General features: G+C 35.2%; 3 protein-coding genes across 4 annotated transcripts; 1 reads left to right on the top strand and 2 right to left on the bottom strand.

Annotated features, from left to right (window-relative positions):
- Positions 1-618: 618 nt before the first annotated feature.
- LOC145632489 (disease resistance RPP13-like protein 4) lies at positions 619-2439 on the bottom strand. Its single transcript, XM_081684870.1, has one exon. It carries the CDS (start codon positions 2437-2439, stop codon positions 619-621), a length of 1821 nt encoding a protein of 606 aa, XP_081540996.1.
- A 3545-nt stretch (positions 2440-5984) lies between these two features.
- LOC145630227 (ubiquitin carboxyl-terminal hydrolase mug105-like) lies at positions 5985-12046 on the bottom strand. The gene is made up of 7 exons (XM_081682481.1): positions 11857-12046; positions 11644-11722; positions 11350-11443; positions 9844-10622; positions 9574-9685; positions 7118-7213; positions 5985-7033 (listed from the first exon to the last, which is right to left on the bottom strand). Exons 2-7 carry the CDS (start codon positions 11700-11702, stop codon positions 6950-6952), a joined length of 1224 nt encoding a protein of 407 aa, XP_081538607.1. The 5' UTR covers positions 11703-11722; positions 11857-12046; the 3' UTR covers positions 5985-6949.
- A 1407-nt stretch (positions 12047-13453) lies between these two features.
- Positions 13454-17804, top strand: LOC145630226 (autophagy-related protein 13a-like). 2 transcript variants are annotated; one of them, XM_081682479.1, is made up of 4 exons: positions 13454-13724; positions 13885-15703; positions 15807-15985; positions 17209-17804. In XM_081682479.1, the coding sequence occupies exons 2-4, from the start codon at positions 14333-14335 to the stop codon at positions 17543-17545; spliced, it is 1887 nt and encodes a 628-aa protein (XP_081538605.1). In that variant the 5' UTR covers positions 13454-13724; positions 13885-14332; the 3' UTR covers positions 17546-17804. The 2 variants fall into 2 exon arrangements, with proteins under 2 accessions (XP_081538605.1, XP_081538606.1); XM_081682480.1 differs by lacking the exon at positions 13454-13724 and having other exon boundaries at positions 13731-15703.
- Positions 17805-19462: the final 1658 nt, after the last annotated feature.

Genomic DNA, 19462 nt, shown 5'->3' with positions numbered 1-19462 from the left:
ATCATTTTCAAAACTAATCGAAATAAAACTCAATCGAAAGGCAGAATTACAGAAGACCATCATCTCTCAAATGCGCATTAAAGCATGGCAGTGAGCTTGGATTGTACTGGCAAGCAATAGCCTCTGGGCGCCATGACCCACGACAGTCATACCAGACTGCCATCTAGCCATTATAAACCCATCTGTCGGTTTGTGTTGGGCTTTTTCACCCATGAACCACCTTAATAGATATTTATCCCTAACAACATAAATACAGAATACTTCTATAGGATCACTACTTTACTTACTAGCTCTTCCATCCTCTATAGAGTCCCTGATTTGAGTCTTTGGCGACAACTGAGAGACTATATTCAATGACATTTGGTTTGATACACAACAATTTGTTGTTATTTCAATGTAAATAAAAAGGCAATTTAGTAAGCTATTCAATTTAGCTTAGTACAATACCCCCCCCCCCCCCCCCAACAACAACAACAAGGGAAAAGAAAAAAAAAAAAAAAAAAGAGTTTTGTCAACTCGTAGGCTAATTATTCCATGCCCCCCAAAAGAGTAGGATAATTAATCCATAGCCACCTATCTAGAAAGCCATAACATGTACTTAAGAAATGGATGGATCACCTATGAGTTTTTTTGCCACACGCCCTCATCGTTACATGGGATAGAGGTAAGCATAGGGCAACCAAACTGTTCCAAGTAATTAAGCTTTGGAAAACAGCTCTTTAGTTCAGTCCATGTCATGCTTAGAATGGGCAAATTCAACAGCCGCAACGTTTCTACATTCCACCCTTGATTCTGCTCCTTTCCCAAATTTTCTAGGAATATACCTCCTTTAATGTACAGCTTTTTCAAATTTCGTAAATTATCAGGTGCCAGCCATGCTGGTGCACTGTTGTAAGGGGTATGTTGGAGGTCAAGTTTCTCTAGCCCCTTCATGTAATTGCCAAGATTGTGTTCGGTAGCTTTTTCCCTATAAAGCCCTCGCCATACAATTGTTAGCTTACGAAGCTCCCCCATCGCATTAAGAGCTTCAAGGTGTTCCTTTTTAGGGAAATTCTTAAGACTTGTGGTGATGCTCAATTTCCTCAACTTCTTCAGCCTCTTAAGATCTTGAAAAGAGCATAGAATTCTCCTATCTGGGTGCTTCTCTTTGAAAATAAATCCTTTCAAGACTTGAAGCTCAAAGAGGTTGGAAATTCCTTTGGGCAAGCGAGCAAGAGAGTAACAACCTGACAAGTCCAGATGTGTTAGCTTCTGGAGTGATTTGACAGCATCAGGGAGTTCCTCCATGTCGTTGCAATCTCTAAGATCTAAAATTCTTAGTCTCTTAAGACTGCCGACTGAATCTGGGAGTTTTACAATCTTTGAAACCCCTTGAAGACTCAGAAGCCTCAGCCCCTTCATATACGTTAGTCCTGTAAGAAACTTACAGGACTTCACTTCAATATGTTGGATGGCCTTTGAATCACACCTCCCCAGATAAAGAGCTTTCATACTTTTCATCTCCCAGAACCAGTGGAGCTTTATATCCAGGTAGCACTTGTTTACATTAAACAGTGTTTCTATGCAATCCAGGTCTGTGGTCCAACTCCTCCTTAAATGTATCAAGGAGGAATTTGGCTTTGTAGCTTTTACCAATACCCTACACTTGTTTCCATAGCTCAGATTCTCATTGTTATATTTCCCGTCATCCAGATTACAAAAAAAACTAGCAGCCTTAGCAAGATGAATTAACACTAACCGCGTAAAAGGACGAAGCCTGCATCTACTCGTCACCCTACCCTTAGTAATAACATCCTCAATAAAGCCATGCTCAACTAGAATTTTCAATATTTCATGCCCATTCTGTTCACCATCCTCGCCATTAGTCAGATCAATCAGCCCCTCTCCAATCCACCAATAGATGATTGTCCTCTTATTGACCTCTGCACCCTCTGGGAATGCCGAGAAACACATCAAGCATTCCTTAAGTAAAGAATCAAGTAACTCGTAACTTTGAGTTAGCTGCCTAGAAGCAGCAGGACTCTCATAAAAGGGGTTCTGGCCAGGGGGATCATATGCCAACTTTTTGGGAGTTTCTTTAGGTTTGAGACTTGTGAGGATTTTTTCAAGCTGGTAGTACTTGGAATCATCAATAAATACTTGATATACAATTGGCATATCAACTACATGTTGCAAAAGAGTTCTGAAATCCTTACCAACATGCCATTCCAAGACCTTGACCCTCTCAAAGTGATCCTTAATGTGCTCCAAATCCATCTTGAATTTATTTAACCGACTCAATAGCATCTCACTGGAGTGAATGTAATTGGAAACATTTTCAGGGATTTCAAGCAACTTAGGTATCACCAAGTCAATGATGTTAGAGATGGTAAGGGGTATATCTGAGTAAGCAAGCTTGGGCAAGCTAGCACGAGATTGAGAAATTGATAGAGTTGACATGGATGAAGGGTTATCAAATAACAGAACTAAAATATAAGATGAATGAAGAGGTAAAAAATAGGAGGATAACGGCAAATTAAAGAGAATGGGCAAACCATCAACAATCATATGAAGGCATGCATTTATTGATAAATATAAAGGTTATATGAGGCCTATGCACATTTTATTAAAGATGTAAAGATGTTGGCAATGTAAAGAGAAGCATTGCTTGAATAGCAAAACTTATGCACTTTACATTACCTTTGCTTTATTGATAAGTTGGTTTTTTTAAAGAAAATGATGTTACCCATAGCACACGTGATGCCCACGGGATTAATGGGGGATCTTTGCATACACTTTTTTCATTTCTTGGGAAGTTCATTTGAATTCATTCTCTTGTTTTATTTAATTTGTCTTTCTTAGGGACGGTTAGAAAGTCATAACTTCTACTTGACTCCACTTAATACGGCTATTTCTTGTGTTTTTAAGTAGCAAGAGCAAGTCAGGCATAGTATGTCTATTGTGGCTACACATAAATCGACCACAGAGACTTTACGCAATTCAATTATCAAGTCTTAAGTGAAACCACCTCACACTAATTTATTGTGAGACACTTAGAGCCTGTTCTAATTGATTGAACTGAACTAAACTTATTAGAGCTGAGTTGAACTGAATATTATATGAGAGAGGAAATTGGGAACTGAGCTGAGCTGAACTGAAAGTAATCTGATGAGAATAGGCCCTTAGAAGTTACTCTCTCCGTTTCATAATAATCGCAACACTTTAACCGACACACATGTACTGTCAATGCTCAACTTTGATCTTTAATTTTTAGGAAAATTTGTCTGGAAGGGACTTATATGTTCACTATTTTGTCTAAAAGGACCTTATATGCTGAAAGTTGTCTAAAAGGACCTTATAAGTATGTTTTGTTGTTTGTAAGGACCTTAACATCGGAATTCAACATTTGACTTTGATTCTCCGTCATTGACCCCCCACGTGCATGTCACATGACATTGAAAAAAATACCCTCTCCCTTTTTTTCCCCTTAACATTGGAATTCGGCGTTTGACTTTGCTAGTGTTTTGAAGGCTAGGGTTGGAGGGAAAAGGGGAAAAACAGGGGAGCTGGGAGGAACGGGCATGCACCCCCCGTGGAGCGGACGCTCCTCCCCTTTAAGTTGAATCTGCTCATCTACGAAGAACAGGGGAGCATGCGCTCCTCTCCGTCGTGACCAATTCTGCCTCAATTTAAAGGTTGGAGGAGCGGGCGTGCATAACTCTGGAGCGGGCGCTCCTTACTAGAAGTCCATTTTTCTTTGAAGGATTTTCCTATATAATTCGGGGAGTATAAATTCCACCCCTTAGGTTCATTTTAGAATTAGACAGCAGTAGTATAGTTTTCAGCATCTTCTCTTAGTTTGAAACAATCAACTTTGTAAATTTACACAAGTAGAAAATATCAAAAAGGCACCCCCTAATTGGCACTGATTCAGTCCAAACTGGTGCCAAAAATGGCCTACAAAATTGGTGGGAAGCTGAACCAGAGTAAAAGGCATCGGTTCACTTCAAACCGGTGCCAAAATCATAAAGGTCACCGGTTTGAACCGGTGCCTTTGTGAACCGGGCCATTAATTATTTTTTTAAAAAAACCGGCCTCTTCTTATAACTCGGCCTCTTATAACGCCTAACCCTAAAACAGTCGGCCTCTTCTCTCTCCTCTCACTCCGCCTCTTCTTTCTCCTCTGCTCTCCCTTCTCTATCCTCTAGCTCTCCTTCATTCCCAATCTCTTTTCTTTCTCTTCGAACATCTCCGCAACAACAACAACAACACCACCGCAAAGCTGCCACCACCATCTCTTTTCTTTAATTTTTTATGGGTTTCATCAAAAAAAATTTGGTTTAATCCACCACGAACACATGCATGAGCAAGGTTAGGGTATAATTTCTTGATTTTAATTCGCTTTTTTTGTTTTTGATTTCTGGGTTATTTTGTTTCCGAATTCAATTCTGATTTTTTTTTTTTTCTGATTTTTGTTTCTTGTTTATTCGATTTTAATACATTGTGTTTTAGATTTTGATTTTTTGTTTTTCGATTTCTTGGTTATTTTTTTTCCGATTTCAATTTTGATTTTTTTTTCGATTTTTGTTTATTCGATTTTAATATATTTTGTTTTTGTTTTTTATTTTTGATTTTTCGATTTTTGGATTATATTTTTTTCTTATGTTTGATTTTGAATTTTTTTTCGATTTTTGTTTTTGTTTATTCGATTTTAATATATTTTGTTTTCGATTTTAATTTTTTCTTTTTCTGATTTTTGTTTCTTGTTTATTCGATTTTAATACATTTTGTTTTCGATTTTGATTTTTTGTTTTTCGATTTCTTGGTTATTTTTTTTCGATTTCAATTTTGATTTTTTTTCGATTTTTGTTTATTCGATTTTAATATATTTTGTTTTCGTTTTTGATTTTGAATTTTTTTTTTCGATTTTTGTTTATTCGATTTTAATATATTTTGTTTTCGATTTTGATTTTTTGTTTTTCGATTTCTGGGTTTTTTTTTTATTTATATTTTTTATCTGGGTTTTTTCGATTTCAATTTTTTTTCGAGTTCAATTTTTTTTTTCGATTTCTGGGTTTTTTTAATTTATATTTTTTATCTAGGTTTATTTCGATTTCAATTTATTTCCATTTCAATTTTGATATTTTTTTTCGATTTCAATTTATTTCCATTTCTGAGTATTTTTTATCAGGGTTTTTTTTATTTTTGGGTATTTTTCGATTTAATTTTTTTCGGTTTAATTTTTTTGCGATTTCGAATCTTTTCTGGGTTTAATTTGTTTGGAAGCTTAATTATATTAATCGTTTTTTTTTTGCTTTCATTGGTGCAGGTATCTTGAGTTAGATCTTAGATGGAAGAATCAAGAATTCAAGATGCAAGAATATTGAGTTTATTTTTTTTTGTTTATATTGTAATTTTTTTTATATGTTGTAATTGAACTACTACTGTATTGATCTATATTGTAAAATTGTTTTGATTATATATTGTAAATTTTTTATTATGTTGATTGAAATTCGATCTATATTTTGATGTTCTAAATAATTTAAGTCGATTTTTAATTGTTTGATGTTCTTAAAAAAACAAAAAAAAAAATTATAATATTTGGCACTTTTGGCACCGGTTAACCGGTGCCAAAAACAATTCCACATTTTTTTAAACCCATTTTTGGCACCGGTTAACCGGTGCCAATTTCAAGTTTTGGCACCGGTTTGAACCGGTGCCTTTTTAAACCCCTTTTTGGCACCCCCCCCCCCCCCCACATTGGCACCGATTCAAACCGGTGCCTTAGGCCGAGTTTGAACCGATGCCAAATTCATTTTTTCACGTAGTGTTATTAGTTTAGAAATCTTCAAATTAATAAAGAAATTCGACCTTGCTGAAGAAGAAAAAGGGAACGCTTCGACTACGAACTGAGTCACGAACCCTAGCGATTTGGGTCGCGTTCGTTCCGCGATTCGGTACGAACGACTCAGATCGCGATTCGCCTCAACGTCCCGCGTTCCCTGTATCACTGCATTAGACTTTAACTGACCATTAAAAATTTGGAGCAAATATTCAACACACCCCTTGCTTCAAATTGGGTTACAATGATTGTTTGATCTCAAGGGAAATTGATATTGTTATGACAACAACAAGATGTTCTTTCTTTCAATATTTGACATATTTCTTGTCAAATTTTACATCATTTTGTAATGCACATCTCATCATCCACACAATTTTGCTGGTGCATATCACCAATGTCATACTTTCGGAAAACTTCTCTCCACACAACTGCAGTTGTTGCACATATCTACAACATTTTTTTTCTGGAATTTTTGAGGTACTTCTCTTCAGTATAATTTTCATAATCATCACGTCCTTTTTTTTCAACTACTATTGCCATGATGGCTTTTGCTTCATGATTATCACTCATAAAATAGTAAGATGGCTTGCCTTGGCTTATTTCTTATCCTATCTCTCTCGATCTAACCCAATGTGGACCATAAATCCAAGCCCCAATAACAAATCCACACCTCCAATGCAACTTTATAGCATTCTCCTCTTGAACCAATCCAACTTGGCTGTATATAACCCATCAAATAAACACAGCACAAAAACCAGGTGGTCTACACCATAAAGCAGAAGCTACTCCATAATAGAGAATGAGAAGAGGATAAGAAAATACACCTTTCTAACACATGATACAAACATTAGGAGACAAGGCCACCGCACTCAATCTTATCAAAATCTTCATTGCCTTTGAATAAACTTTTGAACTGAACAAGTACTGATAAATCACTTGAAAGCTTTCAAGATGCGCAGAAAAGAGAAGTTATTTTATCAGCATTCCCAATTGCTGAAAGGCCCTCAAGCCTTTGTAGGAACTAAGTCCAGCTGCAAGTGGAAGAAAGCATGTTGACAACATATGAAGTCAGAGAGGAAGGGGGGACAGGGCAGAAACCTGTAAGAGGCACACATATCATGATTCCATCTAGCATTCAATCAGAACACTAGTCAAATTCTTCAGCTGCTCAATCTCCTCCGCCCATGCAATTCCAGGATCAACATAGCACAGCTAGAGAAATAAAAATTACATCAGAAGATAGATCAAATCATCAAATGGATAACTCAAACAAAGCAGCACTTCATTTGCTTATACCTGATACTGAGGCTTCCTCAAAGTATGAAGACCTCTTTTCAGAAATTTTTGCCATCCACAATTTTCTTTCAACAACCTCTCCAAAGCTTCTGTTTCCTGCAAAAAAAAAAAAAAATATAGTGCATTTTGTTAAAATAAACATCACAAGGTAAATAATGTCTTTAAGCAGATCTAGAAAGCTGATGAAAAAATTTTAACTTATTATGTACAGAATAAATAAATTAAGTGTGGTTAACAAGGAAAAATAGTAAGGAAAAGATTACAGGTCTTATCTTCCGTATCTTTTCACTTCATAATGCAGCAGTATCTTGTAAAATCCAGTGTCTTAAAAGTGAATTTGGACAAAGTACGGTGCATTTTAAAATTGTGTCATCCATAAAACAAGCACTTGTAATGAACTGATCTAAGTAGAGGGACATTATGGGGGTAGTCTAATATTATTATATTAATAGTCATCAGATTTAGTATAAATAGAGAGAGAGATGCCATCTATTCACATGAGACAAAAGCACAGTCTAGAATCATCCTAGAGATTGAAACCATGTACATATATAAAGAGAGTTAATAAAGGAGACTTGTGACCTAAAGTCACTACCTTGGAGAATGGTAGCTTCAAGCTACTGATCACTAACTTGAAGAGTGGTAGCCTAAAGCTACAAGCCTATAAAAAGCTATAATCTTTGCAATCAAAGAAGCAATTTTTCTCTGGATTTTCCTGTTGTTTTGTGTGAGCAAATTAGTAGTAATCAAAAATCCATTACATTTGTGTAAGTACATTAGTAGTGATCTGAATCCATAACAACACTTGGATTAGTGGAGATGAAACCTTCAAGATAAGGATGAAGAGAGATTTCAGATTCTAATCTATTAAACCACCACCAAGTCAAATAAGCAATGGAAAAGACCAGTTGTGCAGTTATGCATATGCCATGAAATATGCGAAAAATGAAGATAGCGAAGACAAAAATCTCGCAAGGTGAGGAAACGAAATGGCAAAGAATAAGTCTAGAAAGTAATAGATTGAACTTCTACAACTAGAGAGACTTATAAATCCCAAACATACTTGGAAGTGCGCCATAGGCCCACAGCCAATCCCAACCAGCACATGCATGAAGTTACCCTCATCTAGTCCAATCCATAAGAAAACTCTGTTGAAAGGATTGGGATCTTGAGTTTTGGTCAAGAAACACTAAGCAACACGAGCTTAATCCTTGACAATGCCAAAAATACACAAGCACAAGCCTACATAACACTTCACAAATTTCAAAGCAACAAAATTGATTTTTATCAACTCATAAGAATGTTTTGTAAGTTAATTTAGCCTAAAATCACGTAGATCAAAACATAATACAACTAGGAAAACTAATCCTAGCTTGTAAAGATATGATTTTGCAAATATGATTTTTAATGCTAATCTATCTTCTAATAACCAAATAACACATAAAGATCAGAATGGACAGAAATGAAAAGTGTGAAAATTACATTAAGAGGGAGGGAGTAACAATTTTATCAAAGCCTTCATATTATAGTGTAAAATTTTCAGCATTACTCTTCCCGAGGATAACAAATTTGAAATTCAAAATTTTGGCTGATTGATCATTTCAACCTTTTAGAAATTGAAGACAGAGAGATTGGAGGCTTTGTGCATTGTGCATTGAGACTACGAATAAAATAGTTTATTGGCAACCAGTGCAGCAAGTTATGTCCACTTCTCAAAAGTAGAGTGGTGATCTTCATGTCTCTGAGAGTAAACACTTAAATCTTAATTGGACGAATTATTTCAAATTTCATGTCATGGAGATGAAAACATAACAGTAATCCATATGAAAATTTTATGTTCACTAGATAGTTGTGCACGAAACTATTATGATATTAAAAACAGTGGTCTGCTGGTTTTAATTTTTAAATGAGTGCGAATTTCTTGGTGACTAAAATTCAGAATCTTGGTGTAAAGCACAATAATTTTGTCTCTTTCAGGTACTTTTGATGTTCATAAGTACCTTACAATCTTAAAATTAGTGTGGATTCTATTTTTAGAGGTGTTGAGCTTGTGACGAAGGGTGTGAGAGTTGGGCCCATTGATGAAGTAGTAGAAATTTCCAGCTACGGAGTAAATTTCTTGAGATAGTGCTTGATGTTATGGATGCGACAGCCTATGAAGAGTTGAAGCAAATTTTTACTTTCATTTTGGTTTACAGGGATGTTTTGGAACGGAGTTTGGTGTTCAGAGTGCGCAGACTTAAGCATGCTGATTCACAAATTCTGATTTCCATTGATTACCCATTGTGCTTTAGAATTATGTTCAAAATATTGAGTATGAGATAAAGTCCATGTTCAGGGATTGTGAAGATGAAAGAGAGTGCAATCAAACCATCTAAACAATTATGGGTTGTTAACTGGCCACTAAATGCAGACAAAAAGATTACGCAAGTTTAAAAACTAAGGAATATACTTACATGAGCAGGATCTAATACCAATAAGTTGTACTGTTGCTGCCCATTCTTTTGATGCTTGGCTTGAATCCCAATAATGGTCCTTGAATGGCCCTGATGCTGAAAATATAACGGCCTATTCAAATAGCACACGAATTAATCAAAGACATGAATAATGAAGAGAAAAAAAAAAAAAAAAAAAAAAAAAAAAGAGCAGAGATAGATGGCAGATATAGGATGAAGACTTGATAATTCCATAACTTACTTATCAGAATAGTCAAACTAGACACTTACATTTTATTCGTAACAACCACCCCACGTCTTCGCGATTCCTTTGGCTTTTGTTCAGAAAAGTAACTCCAAACCCAATCAATCAAAGCTTGATAGCCCTTACTATTCTGTGTAGAGCCATCACCAAACTTAGCAGGACCTTCCTTAGCGTCAACGTCCCTTCTGGCAACAAATCTATCCATAGGTCCATGAACTCGCCCTACATCCCTCTTATTACCCTTGCCGTCAAAATCAACTATCTTTGCACGAAGACCAAAAAAACAAAAGAGTGCAGCACACTCTGTTGTCCCAATCCATTTCTTTGATCCATAAATTTCCCCCTTGAAAAATTTTGAGCCAACAATGTCAAAACCCCTCTGCCAGGCAACTTCAAGCCATCTTTGAAGTGAACCGATTTCTGGCACATATTCTGAACCTCCAAATAAAACCTTTCTTGCTTCTGGTCTTTCCATAAGTAAGTGCGAGCTAACCATTTGTATATTGCGCCATCCACAACCCCATCCCATATCCTCTGATCTAGTGCTTTGAAAATGATCAACATAACCTGAGAGTATACTTGTAGAGTTTTCAAGTTCCAAGCAATTTTTTAGTAAGGTCATTAGTCCTGATTCAACCTTATAAAAGATTGCCTTACTCTGTAAGCTTATAATACAGCAAATCTGTTCATCAATATCTTTTGGTTCATTCTTTCTACTTCCACTCCTTAGATCCCTGGATGTACTACTCTCTGGAACCTCTTCAAATACTGACTCGGGATTAAAATCCAAACAGAAGCTTCTATCCTGTAAATCCATCTAAAATAAGTATCATCTTGCAGACACGTATTATGCACACGTAATAAGTATTAACACAATTAAGACAGCACATTCAGATGGAATCTAATATAAATTCGTGAGATTAATACCTGCCACTTTTTCTTTGAGGGGTAGGAAAGGTGACAGTGGAAAAAATTCAACCTTCAACAGCTTAGGAAATTACGATAATCACAAGAGTTCATCCAATATTCAAAATAACTACATTAAATAAGTCCACACAAGCATATCCCCGTTGTTTTTAAACCATAACTCTAATTTACTCCATCTTTTACTCCTACAGTCCTGTTCATTTATCGAGTCACTTTATGTGTTTCAACTCAAGTCAGGCTATATCAAGAAAACTGAAATTTTATCAGAGGCCCACCCTGGGTATGTGATATTATTGTAGGTACATAAAACAATCGACATTTTCAACCCAACTAAAGAGAAAAACCGACCTAAGAGGTTTGTATCACTAAGCATTCTAATATTAATTCAACCTACAAAGTTTCGGCACAATATACCTATATATGCACACCTCCTCCTAACATATCATAAAACCCAGGCTCATAAAAGCAACCATGCCTGTCAAATCCATGCATTACCCAACATAATCAACTCCATTTTCGGCTGCTCTAATAAATTTCATGAATCAAACAATATAAATAGAAAAAATAAAACAACCCAATTGATTCAAAAGTACAGAAATACCCACAATTTGAGGTGGGCTTGGAGGAGCAAGTGCAATTTGCTGAGCTAACTCCATATCCTTGGCAAATTCATCATCCTCTAAGTGATTGTTCACATGACTGCACCATATTCATTCTCACTTCAAATTTCACTAAATTTAACACCCACAAAATCAAAGTCTACCAAACAATATTCCAATATTGAAGATTTATACTCCCTTTATCCGAAATTAATAGTCGCGTTGATAGTGTAAAACAATAAGACAACCAAATCCAGAAAGAAAGATTACTATACAAATTAAATCAGAAATAAATCATACCATTCAATTTCATTAATGGGTATCGGATTTTCACAAATGGGGCAGCAAGAATAATTCATTTTCGCTGTATTTGCTTCTCCTACAAAAAGAAAAAGGAAATTAATAGATAATTAAGCATATAAAAACTATAAAATAATTTGAATATGCAAATTCACGAGAAAGTATGATTCTGGAAAATGGGAGCAAATTAAGTTTTGGGATGAAGTGATGAACCTTGAATTTGAAAAGTGTAATTGCTGCAAACAGGGACGGTGGAATTGTAGAAAGCTGAACGACAAAAAAGGGTTTTATTTTTGAATGTGTTTTTATTTTTTATTTTATTTTTTGGGTTCACAAAAGAGTGAAAGACCCTTTTTCTATGAAAATTTGAAAGTAATATGACAAATTATAAAATAGATTTCTATCAAAAAAAATAAAATTACAAAATTAGATTAGCTAGAAAGTTTTAAAAAAATAAATAACATGTAGGGTTAGTATCAACTAGAGATGTCAATTCAGATGATTGGATCGGATCTGATGAGGTTGGGTCGGGTCGTCGGGTCAAATTTTAAAGTTGAGTCACGCTAAATTATTGTGTCCACGCAAGTCCAAATCTGAATCGAATATTTTTTCAAATCGGTTTTGGGTCGGGTCTGGCCGAGTGTGGTTTTGACACCTCTAGTATCAACTACAATGTAGAGTGTTTTTCTATAGTTTCATATGTTTACCATCTATTTTTTTGTGCCCTTTTTTTTTGTACAATTGTTAATATTTCCTAATCTATTTCTTTTCTTAATTTGTATTGTCATTTAAAGATTATAAAGTATTGGGTGATTCTATTGAGTTCACCCCCTAGTATGTAGATTGTTTTATGGAGTTGTTTATTTCCTCTTTTCTTTTTGCTTCCCCATCACAAAGTTGAATAGGGAATCTACTTCCCTTTTGTTTTTCTAGATTTCTCTGTTTCCAGGTAAAAATAGATTGGACATCTCCCTTTTTTTTCTTTTTTTTTTTTTATTCATGTGTTCTCCCAAACCGAAAAACGAATTTCTCAAACCAAAAATATTTCTTCCAATAAAAAAAAAAGAATTTGTAATAGATGGAATTTATAACGACTAGACAATGACACTCTTTTCCACTTATTGTAAAACCTTTATGTATTTCAGCACAAATTAGGTAAATGACCTTGTTCTTAAGCTTGTAAGTCCCCCATTTTAAAGTATTTGTTTTACATGGAAATCTAATAATAACAACTCTAACCAGTTTTTAAGGAACTAATTGATTAGTTAACCTATATTACCTTGTTGATAATCCAAAGACAAAGAGATAAAACGATTTTTTTTTTTTTTTTTTTTAAAAAAAAAACAATGTTAAACAAGTCATTTTCCAACCACAACAAAACTTACATTTTCTAAGACTTATTTACTTACAATGAGAATAACAAATTTCAAAGCATAAGACTATGTTCAGTCTGATCTGATCTGATCTGTACTAATTTCTTAATTTGATTAAACTTTGAACATATATGTACAAGAGCTTTTATTTAAGGAGAAAATACAAATAAAAATTATGATCGGGTATATTTGATCATTTCTAAAATAAATTATACTGATATAATTCAAACCGAACAAAGCCTGAATTAGAGCAAATAACAAGTCAATTCAAATTCAATTCACAAATATATATACTATGGAACAAATTACTTTAAGCATTACGATACGGAGTAATTTCAAGTGAGTAGAACGCACCCGTAGTAATCGTCGATAACCATACACAGGCGCTACTTTGGTTTTTCAAACACATTATTATTACAATATTACGTCAAAAATAATCACTTCCAATCCAAACCCAATCATACATAGTTTACTCTTATTTATTCTCAAACCTCATTTCATAGATCAAACTCTTCTTCTATGACTTCCACTCATCTCTACATACTTGTGCATTTTGCCAACAACCCGTTTTCTTGATTTCCCAGAATTCCACTTCCCATTGTTTAGAATCTCAAATAATTATTAATTTCCCTTTTTTAAAATACACACTTCACGCAATCATTTCTATTAATTCACGTCTTCTTTCTGACTAATTCCCCCAAAATTCAAGTAAGTTCTTTCTTAATCGCTTGTTAATTTGTTGTTTTATTGAGTTGGTTTAATGTTGTTTTATTTTATTGAATTGAAACTGACCTTGCCCATGTTCTTGTTAATTTGGAATTCATGATTTTTTTTTATTTTTTTTGTTTGTTGATTTATGGTTGATCAGGGTTTTTGATGCATTTAGTCAACTTGTTATGTGATTTCTGCTGAAGATTGTTCATGCCCATCTCAAAATTTTCATGAAATTTCTTAATCAAGTTCACTAATTATTCTGGGGTTTTTTGGGTAGCAATTGATTTTGCTATTTGATGTTAATACTCCTGGTAAAGTTGTTCCTTGGAGTGATTTAGTAATCCCCAATTGTTTTTCGGGGCGCAAAATTTGATTTCGAATGTGTTTTGGTCCTCCCTTTCGTGGCAAAATTGGGGCTCTAATTGCATTTTGGTCTGAGTTTGATGATCAGAATCTCGAAATTTTTAGGATTCGTATTGTGGGATTCGATTGCTTAGGTTACAGTATTTGGTGCTTTGTTATCGTGGTTGAGTTCATTGAGCTGAAGGGCGGTATATTGCATTGTGTTACACCCAAAACAACTCTTGCAGAATCTGAAAATCATGGATTTCCAAGTGAGTTCTTCGTCGGAGCATGGAAGATTGGAGCAGATTATCTCCCAATTTCTTCTGAAGGCCTTGCAAGTTATTCTAGAATCCAGGATTCCGTCGCTTAAAACCCAAGATCATAGTGGGGACTTGTTGTCTAATTCGAAACCTAAAAAGACTGATAAATGGTTCAATTTAGCGTTAGGGGACCGTCCTGCAGCTCTGGAAAAGTTGCAGTCTTGGCATAGGAATCTGATGGATCCAATGGTAATTGATGTAATTGTTATTCGTCGAGGACTGGATGGTTCGTCTGGTAATGATTATAACTATGAACAGGTATTTGAAGAGGGAGCAGTTGAGACAGTTATTGAGAGATGGGTAGTTCAGTATGAAAATCATAAGACAATGCCTGTACAGACTAGAGATGTTACATCATTGTATAAGAAAATGTACCAGAAATCAATCATACTTTTCCGCTCTCTCTGCTCAATGATGAGGCATTTGCCTGCTTATAGGATATTTAGGAACCTTAGTTCCTCAAGCCAACCTTCTGATATTGATGTTATATATAAGGTATCATCTTTCAGCGACCCCTTCTCTAGGGAAGAGGAGCAAATGATGAAGCAATATAGTTTCAACCCAGTGGAGGCTGTAAATGGTAGGCTCAGTGTTTCTGTAAATTATAGATCAGATTTGTCAGAATTTAGTCTTGAAACTTCGACATCATTTCCGCCTGTAATTATTTCTGATTATGTTGGAAGTCCTGCCATTGATCCCATGAGGGCCTTTCCATCCGTAGAGAAAGTTTCTAATCCTATCTCTTTCAATCTAAAGGGAGCTAGAAATGCATGTCCAATGCCAAGTCAACGTCCTCATAGTTGGTCTAGCGGCATCCATTCAAATGCCGTTCCGATACAAACAAACCCCCTTAGTGGATCTCCACCTGCACATCGTTTCTCAAATGATGATCCATCTTTGCCAACATATATGCAAGGCCAAAGAGTGCAGAATTATAGGATGCTTGGAAGACATCACAAAACTAACAGTTATGATGAATCTCTTTCACCTCCATTCTCTCCATCTTCATCTCCATCTCCCCCAGCATACCTCTTTAGATATAGTCCTACCCAGTCCCGGCTAAGGCCGGAGTCAGCACCTGTAACTATTCCGCATCCTATGCTGAACAGAAGTCCTGCATACCTTTCTCCTAATTTGTCTGATCCAAGTAGAATGAACCTCCCTCCTTTCTCTCCAAGGAGTACAAAACCGGAACCTTCACCACATGGGTCTCCATCTCCATCAGGAAACAGGTTGTCCAAAAAATTAGATGCATTACAGCCTGGAGAGCTGTATTCTGGGACTGGGAACCTCTCTTTTGGATCAAAGGTACTCTTTCAGATTTTTGATGGAAACATGGATTTTCAAGTTTTACAAAATTTAGATGGGTAATTTTTAAATGTCTTTTGAGATCGACTGCATTTGTTTTCAGTTAACTAGAGATAACAAAGATGAATCTGGGCGGTTCTCTGGATTGTATTCCTCTAGCAGCTCACCACGTAAGGCATATTCAAGAAGCTCAAGTAAATCTTTCCAGGATGAGTTGGGTGTATACGACTTTTCATTACCATTTGATGTTGATGATGTCGATACATCAGATTCCCAAGCTAGGTACTTCTCTTTTTTACTTGCATTCTAATTGAAGTAATGCTTGGATCATTTTGTATTGTTGTTTCATTTTTTCACTATTTGACTAAGGATAAGGTTGTGTTACTTCTGTACATCTAAACTTCCCCAAACTGTATAGTATTGTACTTGAAGTTGTAGTCATCATTGCCGTCACTGGATGTTGTATTATTCACTTCATATGAGGGGGTTGCTCACATTGTTTGCTTATGGGTATGAATGTAAAAAGTGAAAATCATGCTTTGCTTTATGTTATAGAAAATTGACCCCGTGATACCACTACAACTCTACAAGGTTTTCATCTTTTCTATCTTACTATAGTTATTGAACAATTCGGTCAATTCCTCATCAAAACATAGTTAAGTTCCCTTATCAAATCATAATCACCCTGAGTCTTCCTAGCCACTTGTAGTGCGCTTAAACAATTTAGTCCTTATTAATAATTTGAGGAAAGCCATAGGGATAAGTGATTGTATGCATGTACCACATCCCCTAACTAGACTTGATATTGCAAGTACCATAAACATTAAATAAGGTAGTTGTTTCTAAAGAGGAGAGCTTGTGTATCACAATCCGAGTGTTTTAGCACTAGCACTGCGGGGCACTCTTGCCTATCTATCGGCAAGGGTGTCAACCTTGTTCGGAAAAGGGGTTGTGTGCACATAGTGACACAAGCAAGCTGTAGGGAAATTGAATACTCTCCCACTGAACACTATATTGCAAGTATCATCAGAATTGGATCTTAAGCCTCGAAAGCCTTTAGAGAAATCCTAAGAATCATTAAATAAAGGATATACATAGACGTGAAGGCTGGATTCTGACAATTTGGCTGGATTTGTGTTGGTATATGTTTCTTACTCTCACATATCAGATCTCATAGCTATATTATAATGTTGACACTCTCGTGTAAAACCCCCTATTAGTCTTGTGGGATACCATATTTGATGCATTATGGTAGAGTTTGTATTGAGATCATTCAAGAAAGAAAATACAAGTGTTGGAAGTCGGTTTAGCTGGAGGCGTAAAATCTTTTTGGTGTGATACTCCATGATTTTTCTCAAAAGAGTCCAGTTTAGCCTGTAACATGTACAGCAATGGCTTCAGGATGACATAATATGCTTCTTTTTTTGTAACAGCAACATAAATTTGTTTCAGTATTTATTTTCGTAATTCCTGAAACCTTATGCTTCTTACGTTTGTTGCTGCAGTCAGAGTATTGAACCAAAGAAAGGATCGGAATTCAATTCTGCATTGTCATTTGGTCGTAAGTCACAAGATGCTGCGGTGGGTGCTCTTGTTCACATGCTTAGGACAGCCCCACCACTACGTCAAGATTCAAGTAGCTATTCAGCCAGCTCTCAGAGCACCCAACAAGGGGGCAGCTTTGGAACTGCTTCTGGATTTTTCATGGCACGCGATGCCCTCGAAGAGCTTAAGAGTTACAGGGAAATGAAAGACCTGCTCCTCTCTAAGAGTGGAAATCGAGTGGTTAGTAGAGAAGACCTTCAAGCTCCGCCCTTGGATATTAAAGGGAGGAAACTATAGATTTATCATCAACATCTTTGATACGTATACGGTTATTGATCATATACACCGCAATAGAAATTTAACAAGAATGAAGATGTTGGAAAATCTAACATTAATTGTACATAGTTGGAAACTTAATTGTGACTTCATCATTGTTGAGTTAAGTTACTTACAAATCAGGTGTATTTGCCAAATTTCTTGTTATCATATGTTCAACGCTGATATATATGGAGTACTTTTTTAGTAAGATATTTTGCTTGGGGAAAGTTAATGATTTTTTTGGGAATGCAATAGCATATACTTGTATTAGTTAGATGTTATATGCTTACTATTATTCCATAGTAGAGTTGTTACCCAACATTTTAGGCAACTAGCATTACATGAGACGTGGAAAATACCTTTAAAATGTAGTACAACTACTAGTACTCCGTTAGTTAACTGCATCTCTGTTAAAGTCCCAAGTGTACTCCGTAATAATAATACAGAGTAATAATATTTGTATGTATAATATTGGCAAGATTGTTATAGATCATCATCTATCTTTTGATTCTTTTCTCTTGTGGATGTCCCCTAAAAAACGTGCATCATTCACTGCCATTAAGATGAGGCGTTAAAGGCTGAAAAGCTTATGTCAACTAAAGTTTTGTATGATTGAACAGTTTTTATACTGTACCAATTACTAAAGTTGATCAGATTCAACTCTTTCTAGTGATAGTTACTCCGTTATCAGTCCACAATACTACAATAGCATAGATCAATTATAATATTCGCAGGGGTCGACTCTCTCATTCGACACACTTTTAGGTTACGTGACTTACGTCTAAGAGCATTCACACCAATAATTCTCCTCATTCTCACTCTACCCACCTTACTTTCTCACTCTATCCACTCATTTCTCCTTAAGATTAATTTTTTTTGTTTACCACATCAATGATAAAAAAAAATTCCTCACCATTATCTCTCCTACTATTTTCTATACACCACCACAGTATACATCACCTTTTTTTATTTTTCTTAATAATTATTTATACTAAAAAAAAAATTTGAATATCAGTTTTGTTGTGGGGTCCACTATAACACTGTTCACCTAAAAAACTCCTCAACCTATATGTTGAATTAATTCTCCCCATGAGGAGAATAATTTCTTCTCATTAGTGTAGGCTAATTGTTCAATTTTTTTACACCTTTATTTCTTTTCATGTACACTTTTCTCCTCATTGGTGTAAATGCTCTTAAACGATTGTGCAAAAAAAAAAAAAGTTTATTTGCTAGGGAATAATCAAATTATGTGTAAATTTTAATCAATAGATTTATTTTTTACTGAATAACCAAACACAAGTAAGTATATACTTGGTATGATTTTTCGGCTGAGTCTAGTCGTCTAGAAGACTAGAATAACTTTATACTGAGCTATGATGTAACTAAGAGCAAGTTTAGCCCCAAATCTTAAGACTTGGGGTGACATCATCATTTTGAGTCTTAAGACTTATGTTTAAGACTTTTTCCATTTTTTTCTAAAATCTAAAGTAAGTCTCAAGTTGACTCTTGGAATTCCAAGACTCAACTTAAGACTTGAGATTGGGACCCACTTCACCCACCTCACTTTTATTTTTATTATCTCCCCTCATTTTTTTTACACTTTTCTACATATAATGTGTCAAATATTTAAATCTTAGGGCTAATGTGATAAATTTGTGCAAGTCTTAGTGAGTCTTAACAAGAATTTGATGATATCATTTTCAATGGGATCACAAAAAATAATATCACACCCAAGTCTTAAAACTAGGAGCTAAACTTGCTCTAATAGTATAATTTATAATTCTAACTGTAATGAGCAAATCTGAAGATTAGAAATCAATAATCAATTCATCGTAGTTTACGAATACTGTCATTATTCATTCATGTGTTTTCGTTTACTTGCTTAGTAATGTAGAC

This window comes from Chenopodium album, chromosome 5 (assembly GCF_948465745.1).
Source record: "Chenopodium album chromosome 5, dcCheAlbu1.1, whole genome shotgun sequence".
NCBI classification, from domain to species: Eukaryota; Viridiplantae; Streptophyta; class Magnoliopsida; order Caryophyllales; family Amaranthaceae; genus Chenopodium; species Chenopodium album.
Note: the sequence above shows the minus strand (reverse complement) of the source record. Positions and strands in the feature narration are given on the sequence as shown.

Bases quoted from the DNA above. Each gene is read 5' to 3' on its own strand.
- LOC145632489 (XM_081684870.1), bottom strand. From the start codon at position 2,439: ATGTCAACTCTATCAATTTCTCAATCTCGTGCTAGCTTGCCCAAGCTT.
- LOC145630226 (XM_081682479.1), top strand. From the start codon at position 14,333: ATGGATTTCCAAGTGAGTTCTTCGTCGGAGCATGGAAGATTGGAGCAG. The intron at 15,704-15,806 runs GTACTCTTTCAG...ATTTGTTTTCAG, and splicing joins ACCTCTCTTTTGGATCAAAG to TTAACTAGAGATAACAAAGA. The intron at 15,986-17,208 runs GTACTTCTCTTT...TTGTTGCTGCAG, and splicing joins ACATCAGATTCCCAAGCTAG to TCAGAGTATTGAACCAAAGA.
- LOC145630227 (XM_081682481.1), bottom strand. From the start codon at position 11,702: ATGAATTATTCTTGCTGCCCCATTTGTGAAAATCCGATACCCATTAAT. The intron at 11,444-11,643 runs GTATGATTTATT...AATATGGTGCAG, and splicing joins CCCATTAATGAAATTGAATG to TCATGTGAACAATCACTTAG. The intron at 10,623-11,349 runs GTGGGTATTTCT...ATGGATTTACAG, and splicing joins CTCCAAGCCCACCTCAAATT to GATAGAAGCTTCTGTTTGGA.